Consider the following 26532-nt stretch of genomic DNA (forward strand, 5'->3'; position numbering starts at 1 on the left):
TAAAAAATAAACAAGTTAAGATTAACTCATACAATTAACAACAATCAACTAATTAACTCACAAAATAATTAACTCAGATAATAATAAATTTAAAAAATTGACAACAATAAATAAGTCATTAATTAACCCAGAAAAAATAAGTTAAGATTAACTCAGACAATTAACAACAATCAACTAATTAACTTAAAAAATAATTACTTCAGATAATAATAAACTTAGAAAATTGACAACAATAAACAATAAGCTAATAATTAACTCAGAAAATAAATAACTTTAGATTAACTCAGACAATTAACAATAATCAACAAATTAACTTAGAAAATAATTAACTCGAATAATAATAAACTTAAAAAATTAACAACAATAAACAATAAGCCAATAATTAACTCAGAAAATAAACAAGTTAATATTAACTCAGAAAATTAACAATAATCAATTAATTAAGAACATAAATTAGAACAATGCAGTTGGAGATCTTACACTTATAGAACAAAACAGAAATCAAAACAATAAACAGAAATCAGAATAATAAACACAGAATCATCAAAACAAAATTCAAAATCAAAAACCAAAATTTCAAACATAGAATAATCAAAACAGAATTAAAGAAAATCCTAAATCAAAATAGAATTAAAAAAAATCCTAAATCTAAACTAATATATGAACTAAATCTGAAAAACAGTTAAATCTCTAATACAAATATCCAAATTGTAAAATTTTTAATACATAACAAATTAAATTAGATAAATTAGGGTTTAGAATTTTTTTTAAATAAATTAAAAAAATAGTAGGAACAAGGAGAAGGACAACATTTCTGGAGGGAGGAAGGAAGCAGCTCCAGCAACACAAGGAGCAATAGTGACAACATTGGGACCAGTGGCGGTGGGAGCAATGGAAGAGCAACGAAAACGGCGGCGATAGAGTGACCAACACGACATAAGGAGTCTACGCAGTCTTTGAACGCTGTTGGTGGTGGCCGATGGTGGTGGAGGGGCTGCTGGAGGCGGTTTGTGGGGGAGGGGGAGAGAGAAATGAGGGTGAGAGGGTTCACAATTTGAATTTAGGGCAAGATTACTGTCGGATTTACTTGTGGATAAATCTGATGGTAACATTTTGCGAATGATCAAAACACAGCGTTCCACTAATTTGGATTACCGACGGATATGATCGCACCAATTTTTCTTTTTTTTCTCTCCAATTATTACCGATGTATTCACTGTCGGAAAGCCAAATCCGACGGTAAATCCATCAATAAACCTGACGCTAATGTCCGATGCTAAATCCGACGATAAATCCAATGGTATTCAGCGTTTTTCTTATAGTGATAGCTTGCATGTTCATCAAATCACAATTCACAAATGCCTATCTTACAGATTATTGTACCAAACTCCCAAATTAAAATCCTAAAATCGGAATCCTAACCCTCTCAAACTTTATAATCAAATGAAAGTGAATATATACCTTCTCGACGATGATGAGTGTAGAGAGGACGATGCTGAGCGCAGAGACGACGATGGTGAGCGCGCAGCGATAGTTAGTGTAGATCAGAAAGGTGAAGAAGAGCAACAGTGAGTGGCAAAATAGTGAGTGGGGAAGAGAAGTGACGGTATTCTGATAGTTTGGGCAATAAATCGGCAATATGGCCGACTGGCCGTCAGTTAAAAATCAAAATGAATAATATTATTAAAGCAAATAAAAACGCTTTACAATTCTTGTAGTAACACACCACCATTCCACCCAATATAAGGTTCACATCAGTTAAAAAATCCACCGTACAATTATTTATTTTGTATACAAAGTTGCAAACACACAAGACACTCTAGTGCCTAGTGGCATGCTCTCGGAATCGAGAAGGAATTACAATCACAAAATCACAAAAAGGAAAATGATATAGGTGAAGGATAAGTGGGACCATTAGTATCACAAAATCATTGCTGACCTTACATTCGCTTTCTTTCTTCCTTCCCTCCTTCAATACCTTACAACGCAATCCATGTAGTGCTGACTACACCACTAGTAGCACATTAAAGATAGTGCATAAACAAAAACAAAACTTTCAAACTTCAAAAAAAAATCAGTAAAAGAAAGATTTAAAAGTTGGCAATAACCATAGCCAAAACCAAACCATGGTAGCTATGGCAGCAGCAACAGCATCCTCGCGCTTAATTTTCTCAAAGCCAAGCACCCCTTCACGCCTCTCCTCCTTCCAACTATGCGATGTGCTTGGCACGAAATCAGCGGTACATAGCAGTAGTAAGAGAAAGAATGGCGGAGTTAGGTGCATGGCTGTTGCTGGTGAAGCACCACCAACAGAGACAAAGAAGAGGAGTAGTGGGTTTGAGCTTTATACTCTTACTAGCTGGCTTCTGAAGCAGGAGCTAGAAGGAGTCATTGATGCTGAGCTTACTATTGTTCTGTCTAGCATTTCCATGGCGTGCAAGCAGATTGCTTCTTTGGTCCAAAGAGCTAACATTTCAAACCTCACCGGTGTTCAGGGTGCAACCAATGTTCAAGGTGAAGACCAGAAGAAGCTTGATGTTGTTTCAAATGAGGTCAGTGATGCCCTCTTTTCTTCTTTTCAGCAATTTTTATTTTGATTTTTTTTCTTTTGCTCCCTACTGCCAGTTTAACAAATTTGTCCATTCTTAGATTCTTTATATTTAAATAAAGTGATAAAAAGACATATCAACTTTGTCACAATAATGAGTATATGTGTTTTCAATCTTGATCATTTGTCTAAAGAACAAAGTTCCATTTAAAATTACTGGTCTAAGAGACCCTTGGTCTGAACAGTCCCGAACACATATCTATATATTATGGTTTACAAAGGTCGCTTAGACCAATTACTTGAATGATTAGAGACGGATTAAGGATTTTCGAATTGTAAAAGAGCGCTTTGTCTTCTAGGCAAACGGTCACTGGGCAAAAATTACATTTACTCAAATTATAACTGCCCACCAAAAATTACATTACTCAAATTATAACTATCTGTAGACAGAGCGAATATATCTTAAATGGAAAAATTATTACTAACACAACTTTTGGGTGGAGTGTATTTCATTTATTGAACTCATGTTATTAAAAAGGTTCCAAGATTGTAAGTGTTTGCATGTTTTGATTCAGGTGTTCTCAAACTGCTTGAGGTCAAGTGGGAGGACAGGGATCATAGCGTCAGAGGAAGAGGATGTGCCAGTGGCAGTGGAAGAGAGTTATTCAGGGAATTACATTGTGGTGTTTGACCCTCTTGATGGCTCATCTAACATTGATGCTGCAGTCTCAACTGGCTCCATTTTTGGGATCTATAGCCCCAATGATGAGTGCCTTGCTGACGTTGGGGATGAGGATGATCCCACAGTAAGTTGTCTTCTTAAATTTGGATGAAAAGATTTTGTTTTAATTACATGAAATAATGTCATGTTATAAATTTTAATAATCCAATGGTTGGACTTCTATTTTAGCTTGACAAAGCAGAACAAAGGTGTATTGTGAATGTGTGCCAACCCGGAAGCAACCTCCTTGCAGCCGGTTACTGCATGTACTCAAGCTCAATAATCTTCGTCCTGACAATCGGAAAAGGAGTATTCGTCTTCACACTGGATCCGCTCTATGGCGAATTCGTCTTAACTCAAGAAAACCTGCAGATTCCCAAAGCAGGGAAAATATATGCATTCAATGAAGGTAACTACCAGCTTTGGGATGACAAGTTAAAGAAATACATTGATGATCTTAAGGACCCTGGTCCTAGTGGCAAGCCTTATTCTGCAAGATATATTGGTAGTTTGGTTGGGGATTTCCATAGGACACTCTTGTATGGTGGAATTTATGGGTACCCTAGAGACAAGAAAAGCAAGAATGGCAAGCTTAGGCTTCTTTATGAATGCGCTCCAATGAGTTTCATTGTAGAACAAGCTGGCGGAAAAGGTTCAGATGGTCATCAGAGAATACTTGACATTGAACCAACGGAAGTAAGCATTCATCAACTTCGACTAATTCTCAACATAAAAAAGTCTTACACAGATATTATAAGGAAAAGCAACCTGTTTTTATACATTCACTGCTTATCATAGTTCATACCGTGTTAACCAATAGAAATTATTCTCATCCTGTTATTGGATTGTCTTTATTTTATTGTTTTCATTGAACAGATTCACCAGCGTGTTCCCCTGTACATTGGGAGTGTAGAGGAGGTGGAGAAGGTCGAAAAGTACTTGGCTTAAATGATATGTAAAGTGCAAAAGCAGTTAACTTGTTCTTAAATTATTATAATCAAGTGGTTTTGTTTCTTAAGGAAACATTCTTTTTTGTTCCCCTTGTAGCAAATAGAGAAAAGAAGAAAAAACAAAAAAAAATTCCATGTACCTTCATATTACTATGGTCTATGGACAAGAAATATGAAACAGTGAATAATGTTTCATCAGAATCATTTTTCAATATAACACCAATTCACAAGCCTTGGGTTCTCCAATGAAGCTATTATTTATAGCATTGGCATTTGGCAGAAGCAACCATGTTAGGGCGTTAGGGTGTGGTCTAAAAGCATATCTAATTTCTATGTAAAATATATGCATCAAGATCTTAACTTTAGAACAGTTGGTACCTATTCTTGGGTTTCAGTTATAAGACTGTAAGGCACTAATATATGCAACACTAGACATGGTTTCAGATTAAGGAGTGGATTAACCTAGATATTTATGCTAGTGTATATTACAAGTAAACTAATGCTAAAACCAACTATTTTAGATTTGCTTCCTGGCATGTATAGTGTATCCAAATCCAAAACCACATTTACTTGCAAGTTTACAATACTCAAACATAGTTACCAAGATTAAGTGAGTAGCACACAAAAAAGTAGTATGATATCTACATTAGATTAAAGATTGATGATTGCAACTTTGACCAAATAAGGCAAGGTTGTAATCTAGGTTTAAATGAATGATGTTATCCTAATTCCAGTGCAACTTCAGAGAACTGCTATTTGGAGCAACGGTCAGATATCTCTCCAGCGGGGATCAGTAATAAGTCAGGTTGAGTCATTCTTCAAATTGTCACTCATTTACAATTTTTCTAATCAAGAGACTGCTCCCGCTTTTTCTCTGCATCAACAATAATGCGATGAGTTAATATTGTTGGATTTGCAAAATAAGTGTCACTTTCATTTCTCATAATTAAAAAAATCAATGTAACCAGGAATAATTTGTTTTCAAACATTTATTTCGAAACAAATGCAGTATTAGTTTAGAAAAATAAATTACTGGGGTTTAAAATAAAATTGAGAATGAGAACAATAGAAGCATGAATTTACCAGGGCTAATAACTGTTATGCTTTTTGTGACAGATTTCACTGCTGTCATACAATCTGGACCTGTAAAAAATAAAAGATCAGTAAATTGTGTTTCGCTAAAAAATACAAAATAAGATCGAAAAAAATGAGCTCCATTACCTAATATTCTCAGATCTTTCTCACATAGGACTTCAGAAACAGTTGATAATTCATTTAAAGCATTAGTGTCATTGCATTCTTGAGGTGAGCTGCTTGACAATGGAATAATGAGATGAAAAGTTAGATATATTATTATTATTACAGAGGAACTTAATAGTTATTATAGCATCAAAAGAAAGAATACCCTGAAGCATTTTCAATGGAAGGGCTTGATGTTGGTTGGCAACTGAAGTCAATGCCATCACAAGGTATTTCTAGATCATTTAACATTTCACTGAAGGAGAAGTCAATTCCTAAAGCATCGAAATTTGGGAACTCAATGTCAAACATGTCCAGTTCCTTCTCAGACTCAGACGTAGAAACCTCGTTAGACAATTGTTTGTCCAAGCCCTCTGGCATATCAGAACCAAAGTCCAATCTGCTTCTCACATGATCTCTCTTTCCTAATTTGTCAGAACCTGTCTTCAGAGGTGAAATGCAATGGCTCATCTCTATGTATGCCATCTGTTTCGCAGGGCTGACCATAACTCTCTTGGTTGAAATCACAGTGCAGCGCGTAGGAGTAGCCTCTTGATTGCAACCCGAGACTGAAGAAATCTCAGGAGGTGAGATATGTGTACCACTTTGGGATGAAGTTATTCTTCTAGTAGGTGTCTTTGGTGGTTGTGAATTATTAGTAGGAGGGAGTGAAGATTGGTCGAATAAGCATTTAGCAATATTGGATCCTTGAGCCTGTGATCCACTCGGCACACAGTTCTCTGGTGAAGAACGAATTGAAGAAGTTGGTGGACCTACTACTTGAGAATCAATGGTATTATCAGGCTGCGGTAGCACATTTGGACCTGAAAATGGCAATAAAGCAAATAAATGTCATGTTTTCGCAAGATTGGCATATATTTTAGACCCTTTTGGAGATAGCTAATTAGCTATACCTTGGACAGAAACTTTCTTGTTGGTTGACCTACCACGAGACTTTTTCACAGCTAAAGGTGCATCTGTTTTAGTATCCTTTCTCTTTCTGTCGGATACATTCATCGCAGATGTTGAGAAGTTTCCACCCTCTGAATTTGTATTGCTAGACGGAGGCAGTGAGTGTATATGCGATTTGATTTGCACAGAAGAAGGTACACCTAAGTAAACAACATGAAGATCGTCATCATGTAAGGTCAGTAAACAATTGAATTGAAAGAAGCTAACATCCGCAGATTAAAACAATTTTCAGTGAAAAACAAAATAAAGTTACATTCTATAATCCACTTTTCAGATATCTGTTGCACTGAAGCAACTGCAAATTAGCATGATTTTCTTATCACAGCATAACCAAGATAAGCTTATATCCACAGTCAAGTCTCCACTCCATTATTCTTCAGAACCAAAATTTGGAAGGAAAAAATAAAACAAAATGGCATGTAATGTACCGTTTACAAACATATCGGTTGCCTTTATTTTCTCTTATTTAGTACATTACATGCCATAATTCACATTAATTAAAACATGATCTTCCATGGAATACCAAATTTGAGCATTGGTTAATCACAAAAAGTACATTTTCAATAGAAGAAATAGCTGCCACACAAAACCTGCATACATATGAAGTATGAACTACTAACAAAATTCAAGTTAGATGGGAACAAAGGAAGCAACCTGGCTGAGGTTTGTTAATATAAGCTGGTTGAGAAGGAGCAAGAGCAACTGCAGATTTCGCCGGAAGAGCTGAGAGGTTTCCACTGGCATTGAAAGCGTTCATGACATTCTGCATACCGTGCAACAGCATCTGAACCCGATTTTTCTCTTGCTCCATAAGAACCCTTTCCTGCTCCAACATCACCTTCTGCTCCTTCAAGCTTATGTACTCATCCAGCATCTCCCCTAAAGTCAACAGAGTCTTCGGTGCCTGAAATAAAAAAAAAAAATCAAGTTTACTATTAACATGAACAAGGGTTTTGTACTTCATGATAAAAATAAACAATATACCAATTTTGAGTGACATATTCTATACATGTCATAAAGAACCGAACTTATGATCCAAAATGAAGACCCAGGTGCACATATCCGCTAAGAAATTGGGGGTAAAATAAAATAAGGCTTTGAACATGTGTGATAGAATTCCAACTATGTGACCAAACAAAACTAAACCCTAAATGCTCAAATCCGCACTAAATGAAAGAAAAACAAAAGGGATCTGCAAATAAAAAGCACAAATGAACAAATCAGCATAGCAATTTAGGGGAAAAAACCAAAAGGTGTTGTATATAAATATATACCTCATTAATGGGTGAATTGGCGATGAGAGAGGAAGCTTCAGTTCGGAAGATGGAACGCGTGGACGAGAAGTTGTTGTCGCAAAGGTACCTATCGACGATGAACGCGATCTGCGTTGGTGTGACCTTCCCTTTCCCCAGTGTCTCTACCTTTCTGCCTTTGGTGGATGGCTTTCCCGCCATCGTTTTCTTTCTTCTCTTCAAGGCTCACAGAAGTGAAATGAAGAGGAAGATGAAAATGAAAGTCTCACTCAGATCAGAGAGATGGAGAGAGAAAGAAAGAAAGCTATAAATTAAGCATTGAGAGTGTGTTGAAAAAAGGAGCGAAAGTGTATAACAAAGGACGCGGGAGACTGTTTTTGAACACAATATAATTCTTTTTGGTGAAATAGTGTTTTGTTGGGTTTGTTTTGGCGGTAAACGGCAAAATAAAATATGTGCGAGTCAGTGGAAACTCGATCTTTCCTTTTATTTTTTTTTAATGATCACCAAACTTAACCGATTTGTTCTATGGTCATAAGACTCACGAGTCATGACTATTGAGTATGGACTTATGAAGAGCCCAACAGGGAACTATTCTTGTTTCCTATTTCCATTTCATTTGGAAAAACAAGGGTAGAGCCCAAATAAAAAAAACAACTAAACGATATTACAGGGAAAAGAAACCCTATCATCCTCCCTTAACAGTCAACAACAATCTAATATTAGAAAACCAACTTGGGTTAGTCGAGTGGTTAATTTACTCGTCCGCTTAAATAAGTGTGGGGGATTTGAATCCCGTCTTCTGCATGCAGTAACCCATTAGCCAGCAGTAAACCGTTACATGGAGCTCAGATTAACGATTGATTATCTTTTGCCTGTCGGGCTGAAAGATATCGTGAATAACAAAAAAAAAAAAAAACAAAACAAAATCTAATATCAGAAGAAACAGAAAATAAAATCTTAGAATTTTAAATCGGATGTTTTGGTCTCATCAATTTTTATTTTCTATAAGCCTTCAAGAATTACTCTGGTCAGATAAATTAATCTTTTTGTCATCTTAAAGGAAGACTAATTTATCTTACAGTGATATATCTAAAGAGTGCTTCGCTTGATTTTTGGTAATCTCGACAGGGTATCGAATCAAGTTTGTACTAAGATCTCAATTTGGGGAGCAAATACGACTCCTCTTAAAAGAGGGAACTCTACCTGAGATTTACTAAGTGTATGTGTCGAATGATTACTTGTGTATGAAATATTGAATATAAATTGGATCAAATAATGTAAATAACAACAATAAATGGAAATACAAAATAAATGAAGCTTTAATTAGATAAGAAAGTAAATTTGGCATTAAAAGAAAGCGAAATACTTGAAGAAAAGAAAAGTAAACTACTTAAAGAAAAGAAAATGAATTGAAAACTGATTCCAGACACTCACACGCACTTACACTCTATGGTTCTCCTTCACGTCAGTGTGACTTGAAATTTGCAAAGCTTTAGTGTAATTATGAAGTGTTTCAAATTGAAATCCCTGATTTCTTCTGAGCTTCTCCTGTTTATAGACCACTATATTGGTTTGCTAATGCCCACGATCTAGTCTCTTCTTTTCTCTCTTCCATGATCTAGCTTCAGTTTATTCTTACCCATAATCTCATCTTGACCTCCACGGACCTTAATTTCCAAGTAATAGCCCCACGTCTTCTTATTTACCATGTGACATTTAATTAACCTACGTATCCTCAACATATTTTTACCTAAGCCTTTTTTGACTCAACGAATATCCTGCGTGCTGTAGTCAATATTTCGCTTCACTATGGTCAAAGTAATTATGTCAAAAATGTTTTGTATTAATAAATTGCCCCTTAAAAATTGTCTTTTCAAAAGTGAAATGATAAGTTTTACTCAATCACATGCTAATCATGTGCCAGATTTAAAATTCATAACTTGAAAAGATAGTTATGTAGTTTCTGAAGTGTTACACACGTTTTTCTAAGAATACGCAACGTTCTCTATGGACTTTAATGGGCCTTTCATCATTTTTTATATTTCAAATCATCTTAAGGATATTATTACTTCATTGTTTTCATCCTTCATCATTTTCATCACTTGAAACAAAAATCCCTTTTGTTCATTATTCTCTCTACCATTTTCATATGGAATCTCAATAAACGCCTCACCTTCTGTTACTGTTGCATCTTCTACTTCCGCAACCATTGCAACCATTGCCACGATTACTTCCTCAATTGCTTTTGAAACCACGGCTTCTATATCTTCTTCCCTTCCGGCCGTTGTTGTTACTATAGCAGTCTCTGCACCTCGTGCGGTGACTATTGCTCAACAGCTTCCTCAACAATGCGAGGAAGACGATGATGTTCAAATTATTCCTCCTCCCTCTTTGATAGCTGACATGGCACAATTTTATAACGACAATGGAAGCTTGAAAGCCCCCAATTCAAATGTTGAAACCATAGATCTTTGGAGGAGCCAAGTATTCATTCATTTCAAGGTTACTAGCCTCTTGTACTCAAGAACAAATTGAACCCATTTCTTCTTTCTTTCCAACTCCACCTGAGCATCTTCCTTTAATTTTCTATAAAAACATTTAGTCTTCTTATTTTTCTAGTCGAGTTTTCTGAATTGCCCCTCCTAAGGAGTCTAGTTCCTTTCTTTCGACTTGATGTCGAGATTATCTCCTTCCTATAAGTCTATTTGGAAGTCGATAGGGATTACTTTGCTACTTATGATTTGTCATATACTACACTCCTTCTAGGAGCTAGTTTGTACTTTTGGTGTCCTGCCACCAACAACTTCATTTTTCATATGGGATGATGGGTTTCACTCTAATGAAAGTGTCTGCCTTGATTGACATTCCTCTTGATGGGAATGTGTATCATGGTCTACTAAATACCCTGATGATGTTTGAAAATGACCCTATCATCGACAGCGAGGATTTTTTACTTCTATGGCTCAATGCTTTTGTTTTTTGTTCGAAATCTATTCAGATTCAGAAGAACAACTACCTATCTTTGGCTATCATGCTTCACCATAAGAAATATATTGACTTTCCTTCCTTAATCTTAGGTCAACTGTATGAAATTTTGTCTTTAGTAGTCAGTGAGATTCGTCGAGGTGAAGCTTAGATTAACCCATTTGGTCCACTTTGGGTTGTAAATTTATGGTTAAAGGCTATACTTGAACCTCGATTCACAGCTTCCTCTTTTGATATTTCAAAAACTCCATTTGATGCTATTTGACTCTCTCTTTTGTCTTGGTCAAAATAAAAAATATGTTTGTCATTGATGCCTTTTGTCATTTTATTGCCCTACTTCTCGATATCAAGGTTGATGATAACACTTCTTACTATCCCAATCCTTTCACCTATCGCTGTAGTTCGGTCAAGTATCTTCATTCTTTTACCAAATCCAAACCAGAAAACCAATTTATTGTTGATGATTTGTGGTCTCGAACATTAACTCCTCAAATCCTCCTAGTAGGACTTCCACATGAATCGACAATGGCCTTGAAAAAGAAATTAGTTACTTACTCTTCTCAATATGTGTCACGCTAATTTGGACTGGCACAAGAACCACCTTTTCAACTATACCTTGACCCCGAAGCACAAATGATTCATTATGAAGTGTCGAGATTAAAGGAATTCAACCAAATTCTTGACATGAACCATCGAAGAATGAGTGGACAATATCAACGGCTTGACCTTACTCGCTGCTTTCTATCAACGTCTTCTTTCCATAAGTGGTGGTTGGCTTCTTATGCATCTCATTGCACTTCGACTGACCAAGCTCTTTCTAACTTACTCCTTCCTGCTGCGCAGACTACTACAGCATCAAAGAAGACTAAAGGTGAGCATGTCGAAAAAATTATTAAATTCGAGAAGTATTACAAGGTTAAATGGCATTTTAGGAAGGTAAGGTATGTTTTCAACGAGGCCTTAGAGGTATCGGAAAAGAATAAGGAAACACACTTATATAAATATCTCGAGCGTTATTTACAAGCTTTTACTCGAGATCCTTTAGCACAAAAGAAATCTTTTACACGTCATTTCAAGTTTCTTTCTTTTCCTAATGCCTTTTTTGGCTTCGCAGATCGATTGCCTGACCCTTCTAAAGGAGCCTTAGGAGTGAATTACTGGCTTTAAAAAAATGACCCGAGAACACAGGGGTAAATACGACTAGTGCATTCATTATCGAGGAACCAGTGATAAAATTCATTGTCGAACAAGGATTGCTGGATATCCTTTAGGTATCTTATGTTTTCTTAGGTCTTAACAATTTTTCTCTTTTACTTATCTTATATTCCCTGTGCGTTTTTCAGCCGCTCGACTGACCCAAATTACCGAGGTTGAATATGACCCCCAACCAGTCGAAGTGAACTAGGATTTAGATGAGGAGGCTTCTCTCAAAAAAGCAAAGTCGAAGCGTGGTGGTGGTCGAGGATGGGGAAAATCAAGTGATGCTACCCTTTCTTCTATAAAGCGCGGTCCGTTCGACATTCTCATGGGCTCTTCTCCCAAAAAAGTCCAAAAGACGAAACCTGTTGGTTCTTCTAAGGTATACATTTACACAATCTAATTTATTACCACTCAATCTTTTTATGTATGCTCATTAGTTTTCTATTATTTATCTTTAGTCCAAACAATCCAAGAGAGGACCGAAAGTTAGAGTCGAAGTAGATAGTGAGTCTGACCGAGAAGTCAACCAACCAATCAATGTCGAAGGTCGAAGTCACTCAACCTGTACCTGCTGCCACTTCTCATATGGTTATTCCACCTATCCCTATTCTGACTCCTATTCAGAATGAACCTTCGACCGTTGTCTCTCAAGCTACAACTAACTCCCCAATGGTAAAACATTTACAACCTTTGTCATTTCTTGTTGTAATACTACATACATATTTTAAAACTTACCACTTTTCTCTTGTAGGTAAGTTACATGCCTCTTCCCAGTGGTGTTGAGACACATCAAGAGTTAGGCCTTACCTTGACAACTGTTGCAGCTGTTTTGACTGTTATGCCTGAAATAGATTATGCTGCTACAGAACAAGAAATTAGGCCTCCTTTTGATGTTCCTGCTCCTGAGGCTGGGGATTTGGACTTTGAAGACCTTGACTTCGATCTTGATAATATTTTGTTTGAGGCCCAATAGGTGTATTCTTCATAAGGGACTTGGGTTTTATCCTCTTTAAATCTAGAACTAAATATTGTACCCCCAATTATCACAGAGATATCAGTAGTAGATGCTTCGACCAGGGAAAAAGTTACTTCTCCTCAAATACCACCACGTCCGGGCCCCTTAGTTATTGAAAGGATTAACACAATTCTTGACTGCCTGAATCAACCTTTAGAGGAAACAATAATAATGCTGACCTGAAGACTTGACTCATTGATGCCCATACTTTCTTGAATAAAAAAAATCCAAATAAAGTCCATGAAGCTCTTAGTACTTTTATTGAAGACACATACAATTATATCTCTATGTCCCAAGTTGCTGATGAAGACTTGAACAAATCAATAGAGGCTTTGGCTAATCATGATGTTTAGCTAAAGAACTGTAAAAAAGAAAAAATATGGCCAAGAAAAAGTTGCAACAGCTAACGCTCATGCTTCGACACCAAAAGGTTAACAAGGCGTATACTTCTAGGACATCAAGCCACCCTACTCTCGTCGAAGTAGTCACTCATGCTAATGCTATCAAGGATGAGATGTCTCAAATTTCCTGTGCCCTGGGTCGACAACAAGAAGATTTAAAACTCACATTTAGGACCCTGTTTTATATGATGTTTTGTTATGTACTTTTTGCTTGAACTTTTAAATCCCTTTGTTTTTTAATGACAATGATAAAACTTAAGATATTTTCCATTGATGCACCCTATTTGTTGATTATTTTTTATATCTTTTAACTCATAGTCATTGTCGTCAAATATCTTTTAGACCCTGAAAGGACCTTCACATATAGGAGACCATTTTCCTTTGACTTGTTCAATGGGAAGGATTGATTTTATAACTAAGTTTCCAACTGCAAACTTTTTATTCTTTAGTTTCTTGTTGTACGACTTAGATATGGATTCTTTCTATCGAATTATTTTATCTAATGCCATCAGTTGAGCTTGATCTAACTCATTTAACTCATCTATCATAATCGACTAGTATTTTTTGACAGGTAAATCATTTTGCTTAGCCACTTTTATAGTTTGCTAATTTATCTCAAATGGCAGGATAGCCTTACAGCCATATACAAGTTTATCAAATGTTGATTCCGTAGCCTCTTTAGGTGAACACTTATATGCCCATAACACCTGGCTCAGAGTATTATGCCAATTTCAAGACTATCTCCCTATATGCTTTCTAGTCAAACTTATAAGGATTTTATTAACAGCCTCGACTTGGTCATTAGCTTGTGCATAGTAGGGAGTCAAGTGTATTATTTTAATACCTCATGATTTGACAAACCCCTTTATTTGTCGTCCTGTAAACATAGTCCCTTGATTTGTGGTCAAGGTTTAGGGAATACCAAATCTATGAATGATTGATTCCTCAATAAAGTCAATCATCTTGGCTTGGGTAACTTCTTTCATGGGAATGACTTCCACCTATTTTGTGAAATAGTCTATTGCCACCAAGATAAATTTATGTCCCTTAGTCGACGGAAGATGTATCATTCCTATTAAATCGAGTGTCCATCCTCTAAATGGCCAAGGCTTGATTGTAACTTGCAGGTCAGAAGCAGGAACTCTTCAAATGGGTGTATGCCTTTGGCATTGATTACAGTGTCGAATAAATTCGATGCAATCTTTCATCATTGAAGGCCAATAAAGTTCTTGTCGATATAGAACCCAATGCATTTTTTTACCAGCTTGATGAGCACCATAAATACCTTTATGTACCTCTGCCATAACTAGATAAGCATCTTGTGCATACATTGAAGCAAAGAACCATCGATTTTTTTCTTGAACAAATCCCCACCAATTAATACAAAGCTCAATGCCAAGTATTTAATCTTTCGATCTGTTCTTTGATTGCGATACTTGAGGAAGTCGACAATCTTAAATCTCCAATCATTTGGCTCAAGTGTACTCGCACAAATTCTAAAGGAGTTAAATTAGTTTCGATTTTGCTAAACTCTTTCATCAAATTGGGAGATATATTATAACTGGAGGTCATTTGAGCCAAATTATTGGCTTCTTGATTCGACTCTTTAAAATAACTACTATACTATTTAGTGAAATTTAAAATATTAAATTTTTAAATATATAATAATCAATAATTTGATAAACTCGTTTAATTAAAAAAATTTTACTATAAAAAAATTACAATTTGAAAATGTAAAATTTTAAAATACAAATGACAAAATGACTTTATAATAATTTAATTATTTTTATTATTTTATGTAAAGAGAATTTTGTTTATTAAGGTCTAAAAAATAATATTAAAATTAGTACTATCAAAATATATTTTAAATTTAATATTATGAAAAAAATAAAATAAACTTATATAAGGATTAATTTGATTATTTTAAAAATTTTAAGGATGAAAATTACTTACATCTAAACTTTCAAAGACTATTTTGATTATAAATAATTTTTTACATGTCAAGTGACATATGGCATGCTAGGTGTCGCTGACCTAACAAGTCAACTAATCATCTTGTGACATGTGGCATTAACCTACCATGTCATCATCTGACTAACAAAAGGACCTATTTGACTTACGTTTTATCTTTCAAGTATTAATATGACTAAAAAAATTATTTGAGGACTAATTTGAAGAATGGGTAATCTTTCGGGGACGAATTTGACTATTAACCCCAGTTAATAGAATATCAATTATGCAAACTAAGTAATTATGCAAACCTAAGAAATTTCAAACAAATGCAGTATGATGCATGCTTGTCCTACTGGCCATGAGCTCACTTGTCGATTATAATGTCAAACCCGACACACATCCAGTAGCTAACCCGAATATGGAACACCACAACACGGAGCAAGTGGGACCAAATTACAACCCTTGCATCTTACCCGCGTAACCTGGAGCAAATGAGACGGAGCCATGATCCTTGCATCTTACCTAGGAAAGTGTTTAAAATCTTAATCCAGAACAAGTAAGACTAAGCCACAACCCTTGCATCATACAAAGGTGTCTCAAATCTTAACCCAGAGCAAGTGAGGCTAAACTACAACCCTTGCATCTTACTGATGCGAAATTTCTGTACTTACTACCGACAAGTGCACTGAACCGTATCAAGTAATACCATGGGAGTGGGTTATCATTTCCACGAGGATTAATAGATTAAGTAAACAATAGTCAATCAATTATTCTAGTCAGACAATCAAAATTAAGAATTTCATTAGCAATTAACATGAAAACAAAGAATTAAACAAGAGTAAACTAAAATTGGTTGAGAGAGTAATATGATTAAGAGAGTAAAAGTTTCAGAGATGTTGAAATGATTCCGGAAAAATGCTTTTCACTATCCACCTTGATCATGCAAAGATATGTCTATGGCAAATCATTAGTAATTAAATCCCAATCCTTTGGTAATTGAATTTCTCTTTAACCTAATTAATCGCTAATCCCTTAGTCAATTATTTAAGAAAAGAGGTGAAACAATTTTACTGATTTAAGAAGAACACAATTCACAAGAATTATTCCTAGTTGATTCAATGTCACTTATCAAGTCTATTTTTCAAACTTAAGAATTATGAGAAGAAGTTTTCAAGCTTAATTCAATTAATCAACTTTTCCAAGTTATTAAAAGAATTCAAGTAAGAGAAGAACTGTTTCCCAATACATTCAAATCCTTTGGATGAAGAACGAAAACTTTTCTTAAGAAAAATTAATGCATTAATCAAGATAGAAAAGCTATAACATTAGTCCATAGGAATCAACAGAGCTCCTAACCTTAACCAAGGATATTAGTTGCTCATGGTTCAAGAAAAAACCTAACATTTTGAAGTGTAAAAACTACCGAAGAAGAGGAGCACGTCTATGACTTTTCCCCTTTTATACTCACCCTAAAACAAACTTAAAACAGAATCCACTTAAAACAAAATCAAATATAACTAATTAATATTTTCCCTCCTCTTGTCAAGCTTGAGATTTTTATCCTCATGATCCTCAATCAATGCTAGAATATTCATGTGCCCATGTTGAATCTTGAGTTAATCACTTAAATGTTGAAGAATTGGAGGACTTAGTGGATAAATTTAAGCCCCTAGGAGGTGATCTGTAACGCCCTAATATTCAAATCCTTATGCTCGAGTCATAAGTCAATGACAATAAGGTGATACAACTTTGAAGGTAGATTTATAATATGTGTGTGTGTGTGTGTGTGTGTGTGTGTGTGTGTGTGTGTTTGAAAGGAAGTATTAGACGAGAAGCCTAAAAAGGAGTAACATAAAATTGCGAATCGGAAACTCTCGCGTATCGATAAAAGAAAGATAAAGCGCGTTCAGAAAGCGATATAAAGTAAAGCATTAAGGAAGAACAGAATAAAGACATGATATATATGTGTGTGTGTGTGTGTGTGTGTGTGTGTGTGTAAGCATAAGTAAATAGCCACTAGTTGCGACCTGCAAAGTTTAGGCCGGTTAGGGTGACAGTAATAAAATCAGTTTGACAGCAGTGTTTTTCTATCTCTCCTAAAATATACATCAAGGCCTCTATAGGCAAGTTCCCAAAATAAATTAATACATACATATAAGTTTTTCAAAATAAGTACGGAGAGAATCTAAACAAAATATAAATAGAAGTCCCATGATCTTTGCCATCTCTCAGATGAACAACAACTTACATCTAAGTACTAGGACCTGCATCTGAAAAATAAGATATATATATACGGAATGAGAACCCCAAACCTATGATTTTCAGTACGGTAAATGTACCAAATAGATACTATATAAGGCAACACGAACTCACTAAGCAATCTTAAACTCCATACCTCATTATATCCATCTTAAGTCCTCTCTAATCCATAACTTGGCAACTATCATAAAGGATTTCTAAATTTAATTCCATATCTCCATCTTTTCACAACTCTCCAATCAAAACAGAACTAGTCCTCAGCGTCATCCGATACCAGCATGAGGGGCCTCTTAGGTAAGCAAACACAATTAATGTAAATAAGTAATACACAAGTAGATTCAAGTAAGGCAAGTAGTATTTAATCATGTAAGATATACAATTAAGCAAACCAAATACAGTTAAGCAAACCCAAATAAATTAAACATGTAAATGATGTATGCCTGCCCTATGGCCGATGAGTCTCATCTGTCGATTATCAAGCCAACCCGACATGTCTAGTAGCGAACCCTAGACAGTCCGTAAGCGCACATCCCCAAGAGTCTATGCATATATATAATCATTCATCAATCAAATCTCATCTCATTGGAGAAATCGGGAGAGTCACTACAAGAATTTAGCCGATTAGCTAGTACAAAAAGAGTCGTAAAATCATCGCTAATCTGACGCAAAATATAATTTGTGGCGGATTAGCTACCGACTAGCAACTAATGGTTTCCTCGCTAATTACAAGTCGCAGATTAGTGATGCAAACACAACAATCGCTAATTCATCGGAAAGTTTTTTAGCTACCGAATAAATAGTCGCAAATCAATTACTAAAGTAAAAGCTGATTCCATAGAAGAAATTGACTAAACGGTAGTCGCTAATTAGCGATAAACTCTACTGCAGCAGATTCATCGCTAAATGCAAGCTAACTGCGTAGACAAAATGGGATGGTTGGTTGACGCTAATTAGTGAGGAAATTTTTTCGAACCTAACTCGTCGCAAGTTGTCCGCTAATATGGTCGCAAATCTGTCACATTGTGTAGCAAATCTATAGCTAATCTTTGAAAATCCTTAATCAAATTTGTAGAAATTTTGTCGCTAAACCAAAACTATTCGAAATTATAAAGTAGAGTTATGAAATAGTCGTTAATTTGCTAAGAAATAATATGTAGTCAATTAGTTGCAATATTATCGCAAAATGTCATCGCAAATTTCTTTTAAAATAGTAACAAATCGATAGGTATCTCACAATTGTTTCAGTTGCAATAGAGTCTTTAATTTGTCACCATCATCAACAGCGAGTATGTCGCTAATTTTACTAGAATATCAGTTAGAATTCCAATTTTTTCGTTATACTAAAACAAACATCATATTATTTTTTATTTTATTGATTGAAATGAAAGATTATAATGCATAAAAATAAAATTAGTTCATAAAAATTATACATGTTTAAAAAAAAATCAAACCCAACATATTTATTAAAATAAAAGTCTAATGCAACATCTCCAACATAGATACTTCACAAATAAAATACCAAAACAAGTTAAATCTAATAGTAACTATAAAAATCAATCCAAATAATTATTTATCAACTAAGTAAACTACCAATAAAAGTAAGCCAACTTCTATAAAAACTGAAAATGAAACAAATTGCCTAATCAATTGTCTATCAAATAAATAAACTACGATAATAAACTAAGCCTAACAAAATGCATTAACATAAGCCACCTAATCAAATATTATTCCTAGCAAAATCACTCTACTGATTCTTCTCTTGGGGGAATCCTGGAATCTTAGAAAGGAGAGACAGTAAATTACTCTGTATAGCTTCATTTACAACACTAGGCAAGATTGCATTTATAGCACTAGGCAATGCTTCTTTAATAGCCTCAGTGATGTCTATTTGTGAAATTGACTTGACTGTAGAAACACCTATATCTTCAGATAATGGCACATCTCTATGATCATGAATACCAATATCCAGACTGCGGCCTAACCCATGAACTCGTCCTTTCTTGTTGGTTCCTGCAACTTCTGTCCACACGTCAGGATCAACTTCAGGTTGATCTATTAAATCTTCTCCATATTTTTGTGATATTGCCTCTCCATATGAGTCCTACAGCAGAAAAATAAGGACATGTTATTAAGAAAACTAAAACTAAATTATACTACAAAATTAAAGACACTTACAATAATTTCCTTGGATACTTCAGAAACATATTCTCCACTTTTTTTCTTATGAACATCATCATATACTTCAAGGAAAGATACACGACGCTTCAACTTAGCTTCCTGTAACAACATTTATTAGAATAGACTATCATAAATTATTTGTTATAGACAATATTTTTCTTTATACCTTTCTTCTCTTGTGTTCGCCAAAACTGATAGACCCTACAGTGTGTAGTTTATGAGCAGGCATAGCAGTCCTATTTTTTTGACCGGCCACAGACTTATTTTGCCACTTTGAATCTAACCAATGATCAACTAAGCCATTCCAAACATCAACTTTCATTGCTTTAGGTCCATGACCCTTAATATCAGCAATACTAGTAGAGTTTGCCTCCTTAAAAGCTCTATCCCTTGCTCTTTTCAAAATATTAGGATAGCGGTCATGCATTGTCTTATTCCAAACAGTTCTTGCCATAGCCTTATCATAATTTGATGCAAATTCATGTTTTTCCTAAATTTAAAGAGTGAAAGAATTAACAAATACTCAATCCAATTATTTGTAAAAAATTGCAGTGAAACAACATTATAATTACTAACCAGAAAACCTTTAAACAATTCGTCCTTCATGTTTGGACAATAATCCTGCCATCTTGGCGCTGGAGAAGGCATCCTACTTAATAAATCTTTCGTGATGTCACGAGTTACCGTATGATCTGTAAATCTCTTCCAACATTAAAAAATACACAATTATCAAAAATAGTTTAACACACAATAACATAGATCATCAAAGCAACAACAAATTCTAGACTTAGCTATACTACTCATAACTTTAAAATAATTCATGAAAATAAAATAGATCAAAAGAATATAAAGCTCCCAAGAGTGCAAGACTAAAGCAGCAACCATTGTTATCTTTATGCAAGCAATCCCAACAAATAGTTTTTCAAAAAAAAATTAAGTTTATCAAATGCACTATAAAATCATGCATTGATTAAATGAAATTCAGGTAATAATAATGTTGTACTCTTATATTTTCTAAAATATAATGGTAAACTGTAAACACTCTTAATGCACCATTTAAAGAGAGATGAATGTCACTTGGACAAATAGAGAGGAGTTATCACAAATTCATCAAACCTCGGGAGGTTAGTGTCTTTTGCACTAAAGACAGATATATTTTATCTCAAATTGTAAAACCCACAAGAAATGAAGAGAGAAAAAGAAGTTATCTCATTTCATCCCAAACATGTCTTAAAAAGTAACGATAATAAAGGAGTAATAAGCAAAAGTAACAACTTCAGCATCACTATAATTTAATTTGTGATTGCACGGAAAAAACAAGTAGGAGTATATTGAATCAGTTTTAATAATTTTAACATTTAGATAAGCTGGATGTTCAAGGCTTGGCATCAAGACTTGTGTGATCATATCTATCTATCTATCTATCTGTCTATTAATAGAATAATACAATTAATAGAAAAGTTGAGTAATCTCAATAGAGAAGCCAGCCAAGTGTCACAAATATAATTAATAGAATAATACACTATTATATTTTAATTTTTATATGTTATTATACTTCTTTTAAAAAATACAGCACATGCATTTCTAACAAAATTAATGAATGAACAGTAAAATCAAAGCCATGAATTCTACCTTTGTGATAATTTGAACATGATAAAGTGTGAAATAGATATATATACAAGTCACAACATAATCAGGGATAAAATCTACTAATATACTAATAAATTAAAGGTATTGCACTTAATGATATCCATCTTTTTTATTTCAAGTAGAAAGTATGCTATAGGTCAAAATAAGTTTATAACTACTTACGGTTTATCGCCTTTCTCTACAGCTATTACCAGCTTCTTGTTACTCCTAGTTTCAGTATGCACATTTGATTGTCCAACACTAGGTAGCTCATTATCTTCTGCGTCTAAAGCAGATGCGTCAGACGAATTCGCACCTACAATGAATAAGAGACAATTTTCAATTAGTTGTGTTGTTATTTGTGAATACGTAAACAGTTAGCCGCTGAAGTAAATCATACCATCTAATTATGGTGACGGTTGTGATAAAATTTGTGGGGATGGTTGTGATGCGGATCCCACATTCAATTGTGTAAGATGAGGTTCATCATGAGTATTACTCTATTGACCTAAACAAAAGAAAAAGACAAGAAAAATATAGATGCGATAAAATCATTTCCTAGCCTAGGATTAAATAAATCACAATGAAGACATATAACTCAAATATATAGTATAGCTATGTACCTAACACGTGTACCGATGGTTGAGAAGAATCAATATCAACATTTTGCTCACCTAAACTCAATAAAATAGGCACACATCATATTTCCTAAACAAAGAATTGTTAATGGTAAAATAAATTAAATGGCAAATGTATACCTGACATACGCGAGGAAAGCCGAGATTGATCAATACGAGTGTTTCGTACTATTCGTCCACCTCAACCTTTCGGTGCCATGATTATCTGTCAAATAAAGAATAAAAAGAAAAGAAAGTGTTATTAAAAATATTTAAAATACAACTAGTTGAGATATCTAAGAACGATAGTTACCAATAAATAAGAAGAATAAAACATTATTGCACAATTTAGATCACAAAAATTTAAAAAAAAAATAAACAATAAAGAGTTGACAGTCACTAATTAACTAAGGCAACCAAACATGATTCAAAGCATTACTAATCAGCCAAGGCAACCAAACAATGATATGAATCCTTCTTTTGACCACAAAATGCCATATATAGCTACTACCGAGTGTATGGTGAAAATAAGAAAAATCAACTCAAAGTTATAGTCTTCATGAGTTCCTATCCTAATTCCTATGATGACATGTTCAATAAAAATATATTCACTAACCCAACATGTGCTTCTGCCTTTTTCGTTGGTCAACAACTCCATATATCACATATCTCAACAAATTAATTTCACATAATAATAATAATAATATAGTCAAAGAAAGAAATCACAGGGAGGCAAAAGGGTATCTCTTATCTAAGTCTAAGGCTTAAAAAATTGCGGTAGTAAATTGGTGTAAATGCGTGAGTGAATCTAGTAAAAAGGGTGTTATAAAATCTCATCAGAAACAAATAATGATGGCAAAGGCCCAACAATAATAGTTCTCTTCTCCCTTAGTAGTAATAATCCATTCAAACCCTGTCTTAAATAACCCATTTTTTTTACCCCTGTAAAATATTAAAGAGTTGAGAGTCACTAATTAGCTAAAGCACCTAAACATTATTCAAAGCATTACTAATCAGCAAAGGTAAAAAGGTAGTTTTGCATGTGATGTAAATTTAGGCTGTGTTTTGTTAATGAAGGGAAAAAAATAAGACTTAGACACAAATAGACATAGACATAACAATACACAATTTTTTTAGGTTTATTTAGTAAAATAATAAACAACACAATATACAAATCACAATTATATTAAAATGTTATTATTATTCTTCTCTTTCCATCATTAACAGCATATAATAGTAACACCACATTCACTACCCCCACTTCAGTTTGTTACTTTTCTTTTAAGATTGGGGCAGTGTTTGATTGAGCATCAAGAAATTAATAGACACAGGACGTATTGTTCCAAAATCAAGATTAAATTTTGTGCGATTCATAGCTGAAATAAAAGTCCCACAAGTTCTAGGATCACAATTTGGAGAATTTGAAATCCCATTTGATTGAGTTCATACATAGAAACAAAAGAAGAAGCAAGGAACAAAAGAGGTATTAGAAGAACAGCAAAGAGGAGCTAAATCAGTGTGTAGAAAGAGATTAATTTGAAGGTGAAAACAAAAATGCACATTATGGCACCAAAACAAATAACTAGTTCGAGTTAAAATTTGGTTAACAAATGACTGGTTCATGTACCATTTTTCTTTAGGAATATGCTTTGCTTACTGTGACAAAAAAGCAGCTAAATCCATACATGTTTTAAATTTCAGGAAATAGGAATCTGTCACCATGTAACAAGAAACGAATAGAATGTATTATCCAGAACAATGCATCATGCCATTTTTTTTTATTTTCTTACTTTTCATATATTTAGAACTATTCATGTCTTCAACATGCCTGCCAGCACAATAATTGACCTTAGTAGTGATCCTGTTCTTATATTTTTTTTGGGCCTTTTTGCTCAATTGCTTGCTTTCTCAGGATTTTTACCTTTCTCTCCGACAAAGTGTCTAGTGATAATAAACTACAACATTTATTGAAGGAAAGAATGTATACTTTTAACTAATAGTAGGTAAGTCAGTTTGGACTAGTCATGCTAATTCCAAAATCAGCCACCAATCAATATAAGGACATTTGATTATGCTGTACTAAAAATATTGAATTATATTATTTGAAACCTTTGATTATTTTACTTATGATTAGTTGCCAATTTTTATATTCATATAGATTTTTTCTTACTGGACTAAACTAATTCCACTATCCCGTTGAACCTTGATCAACCTAAAAGAGTTAAGAAATATATAGCGGGAAAGATTCCAATGCAACTCTCTTATCAACCTAACAAATGAATACCAATATTTTCAACAACTCAAATATAGAGGTAACAAACTCAGATATAGATTATTTTAAAAAAAATAAAAAATGAACAATAAAATTCACCACAGCAGCAAAATCTAATCCAACAAAGATGGGATAATCCATGAAAATTTTGAATGCAAGTACCATCACAATCATATTAAATTATCCACAAAAACAAGCCTGGGAAGAGATTAACATAACCTGTGATTTGTGAAAAAGAGCGGCGGACCCTTCATTGGTGTCGTTGATCAGACCTCTATTAGCGAACCTCCTTCATCGAACCTACTTCAAACAAACGGCACCAGCAATCCTTATTTTAATTTTTGTTTCTATGGTGAACTAATAACTGAAGGGGAAATAGTGGAGATAGTGGGACTGCAAAAGGCGCTGCGCGCGTTTTATGTTTTTGACTTTTAGCGCTTTTTTAAAATTATATATGGTATAATTTTTTGAAATTTTTGTGTTCTTATTTTTAAATTTAAAATTTATATTTTTTTAAATAAGAATTTAAATTTTAGTAAAATTTAAAACAAAAAACCACAAACAACAAAAATAAAAGGCAAATTAAAAACCAACGAGTTCAAGAACAAAAAAACCACAAGGGTTGGAACAACAAGAATTGAATCAGCAACTCACTAATTAAAACAAAAACCAAGGAAAATAATAACTGAATAATTAATAAAATAAAGAAGAAGGAAAATAAATCACCTAAGTTTTTTCAGATGTTCTGAAAATCAAAGAGGAGGGCGAGGGAGATGAAGCTTTCATACTCGATGGAAATGGCTGGACGGAGGGATGCACAGCGGCGGATGAGAGGCTGCAACAGCAGGGAAATGGCGGCTGAGTGGAGGCTCGAACAGGCGACAGAACACAGGCGTTTGGATGACGCTGGCGCTGCGCGCACCGCGACAGAGCAGACGCGACGACGGTAGTGGTTGGGCAGGTTGAAGAACGGCGACGAGATGGAGATTGCATGTTCTTCTCTGCTGCGATCGAAGCAAGTCAAGCATCGTTGTGCTCTCGAGTTTTGGGAGTGAGGTGAAATAGCTGAGGGCAAGAGAAGTTAGGGTGTTTTGGTTTTGCTATCTTTCATTCTTCTGATTGCTAACTAAAACGGCACCGTGTACTTGTATGGTTTTTTTTCTTTCTTTTTTCTTTTTTAAGATGTATATATAAATATAATTTAAATTAACTATTTAATCAATCCAAAGCAAATACACTAATTTGTCTTATTGATTGTATGGTTAACCCTATTTATATATTCGATTAAATTGAAGTTAGAATTACATTAATATTCAACATATTAAATAAAGACAGCAAAATTAAATTAACATTCAACAAAATTTTGAAAAAAAAATTCCGGTCATGACGGTTCATTATTTTTAATACAATATAATGTTAATAATTTATTATAAAATTATAATATAATATTATTATTTTTTTTCAAAGATACAAATAAGAAGAATTACTGATATAATAATGATCTTGTTAAGATTAAATAGAAATAACATTTGAAAGCAAAAAAGAAAACACTAAATATATAGAGCCCTCCGAAATTGAAGAATATTAATTTTGACATGGCAATTTAATTTTGTACCTAGAGAATCACTAACTCTAAAGAAATGATTGAGACCAATTAGTGTAGTAAGTTGGAAAAAAGCTAGGAAGATTTGATTTTATTTTTATTTTTTTTGCTTAAAGATAAGAAATATTATAAATAATATTTAAATACATGAAGAATAATCATTTTACTATTACTCTACTAGAATAGAAATCACACTAAAATTTATAATGATAAAATAAAGACTCAATTATAATTTTATCAAATTTTTAATTAGGTCTTTAAGTTTAAAGTTTAGAATGGAGTCCCTGTATTAGATAAATATTTTAATTAGATCATTTCTAATTATTTTTTGTTAAAAATACAAACTCTTTAAATTTTTGTTTTTATTTGTTATGTAGAATGAAATATAGAATATTCTAAAAATAAATATTCTAAAATTATTATATTTTTTTGAAAAATAATAAATAATAAAAATCTAATTATAAGTCCAGTTTGATACCGGTGAATTGTAGTCAGCAGTGGGTGGGTTGAATGTGCCAATTATTAGGATGCCAGGCGGCGAGACTACCAGTGAAGTACTTAGGTATCGAGCTAGGAGCAAATCCGAGGCTAGTTAGAACATGAAAGACTGTAATAGATAAAATAGAGGAGAAACTTAGTCTGTGGGTATGAAATTTTCAGTGGGTATGGAATTTTCAGTGGAGGAGAAAGCTCCGTCAATGGGAGACTGACAGTTTGAACCAACTCCTTGATAT

General features: G+C 34.0%; 3 protein-coding genes across 8 annotated transcripts; 1 reads left to right on the top strand and 2 right to left on the bottom strand.

Moving 5' to 3' along the window:
- Positions 1 to 1769: 1769 nt before the first annotated feature.
- On the top strand, positions 1770 to 4449 carry HCEF1 (high cyclic electron flow 1). Its single transcript, XM_016342944.3, has 4 exons — positions 1770 to 2552; positions 3124 to 3354; positions 3459 to 3965; positions 4146 to 4449. The coding sequence occupies exons 1-4, from the start codon at positions 2127 to 2129 to the stop codon at positions 4215 to 4217; spliced, it is 1236 nt and encodes a 411-aa protein (XP_016198430.1). The 5' UTR covers positions 1770 to 2126; the 3' UTR covers positions 4218 to 4449.
- Positions 4450 to 4762: 313 nt separating this feature from the next.
- Positions 4763 to 8036, bottom strand: LOC107639447 (uncharacterized). Of its 2 annotated transcripts, none has more exons than XM_016342942.3 (7): positions 7705 to 8036; positions 7085 to 7334; positions 6373 to 6570; positions 5625 to 6282; positions 5441 to 5529; positions 5303 to 5362; positions 4763 to 5093 (listed from the first exon to the last, which is right to left on the bottom strand). In XM_016342942.3, exons 1-7 carry the CDS (start codon positions 7882 to 7884, stop codon positions 5065 to 5067), a joined length of 1464 nt encoding a protein of 487 aa, XP_016198428.1. In that variant the 5' UTR covers positions 7885 to 8036; the 3' UTR covers positions 4763 to 5064. The 2 variants fall into 2 exon arrangements, with proteins under 2 accessions (XP_016198428.1, XP_020976933.1); XM_021121274.2 differs by having other exon boundaries at positions 5441 to 5532; positions 7705 to 8011.
- A 10998-nt stretch (positions 8037 to 19034) lies between these two features.
- On the bottom strand, positions 19035 to 25317 carry LOC107636636 (uncharacterized). Of its 5 annotated transcripts, none has more exons than XM_088483255.1 (10): positions 24984 to 25317; positions 24415 to 24495; positions 22065 to 22149; positions 21930 to 21980; positions 21707 to 21814; positions 21490 to 21622; positions 20254 to 20379; positions 19844 to 20167; positions 19675 to 19776; positions 19035 to 19600 (listed from the first exon to the last, which is right to left on the bottom strand). In XM_088483255.1, exons 7-10 carry the CDS (start codon positions 20323 to 20325, stop codon positions 19244 to 19246), a joined length of 855 nt encoding a protein of 284 aa, XP_088339381.1. In that variant the 5' UTR covers positions 20326 to 20379; positions 21490 to 21622; positions 21707 to 21814; positions 21930 to 21980; positions 22065 to 22149; positions 24415 to 24495; positions 24984 to 25317; the 3' UTR covers positions 19035 to 19243. The 5 variants fall into 5 exon arrangements, with proteins under 5 accessions (XP_088339381.1, XP_088339382.1, XP_088339379.1 ...); XM_088483256.1 differs by having other exon boundaries at positions 24415 to 24498; XM_088483253.1 differs by having other exon boundaries at positions 20254 to 20369; positions 24922 to 25317.
- Between the last annotated feature and the right edge of the window lie 1215 nt (positions 25318 to 26532).

Source organism: Arachis ipaensis, chromosome B4 (genome assembly GCF_059453495.1).
Source record: "Arachis ipaensis isolate K30076 ecotype BB chromosome B4, ASM5945349v1, whole genome shotgun sequence".
NCBI lineage: Eukaryota > Viridiplantae > Streptophyta > Magnoliopsida > Fabales > Fabaceae > Arachis > Arachis ipaensis.

Coding starts and splice junctions, on each gene's coding strand:
- HCEF1 (XM_016342944.3), top strand. CDS start 2,127: ATGGTAGCTATGGCAGCAGCAACAGCATCCTCGCGCTTAATTTTCTCA. Junction 3,355..3,458: donor GGGATGAGGATGATCCCACA/GTAAGTTGTCTT, acceptor CTTCTATTTTAG/CTTGACAAAGCAGAACAAAG. Junction 3,966..4,145: donor TTGACATTGAACCAACGGAA/GTAAGCATTCAT, acceptor TTCATTGAACAG/ATTCACCAGCGTGTTCCCCT.
- LOC107639447 (XM_021121274.2), bottom strand. CDS start 7,884: ATGGCGGGAAAGCCATCCACCAAAGGCAGAAAGGTAGAGACACTGGGG. Junction 6,571..7,084: donor TATTAACAAACCTCAGCCAG/GTTGCTTCCTTT, acceptor TTGTTTACTTAG/GTGTACCTTCTTCTGTGCAA. Junction 6,283..6,372: donor CAAGAAAGTTTCTGTCCAAG/GTATAGCTAATT, acceptor TGCCATTTTCAG/GTCCAAATGTGCTACCGCAG.
- LOC107636636 (XM_088483255.1), bottom strand. CDS start 20,325: ATGCCTTCTCCAGCGCCAAGATGGCAGGATTATTGTCCAAACATGAAG. Junction 20,168..20,253: donor AATTGTTTAAAGGTTTTCTG/GTTAGTAATTAT, acceptor CTTTAAATTTAG/GAAAAACATGAATTTGCATC. Junction 19,601..19,674: donor AAGTATCCAAGGAAATTATT/GTAAGTGTCTTT, acceptor TTTCTGCTGTAG/GACTCATATGGAGAGGCAAT.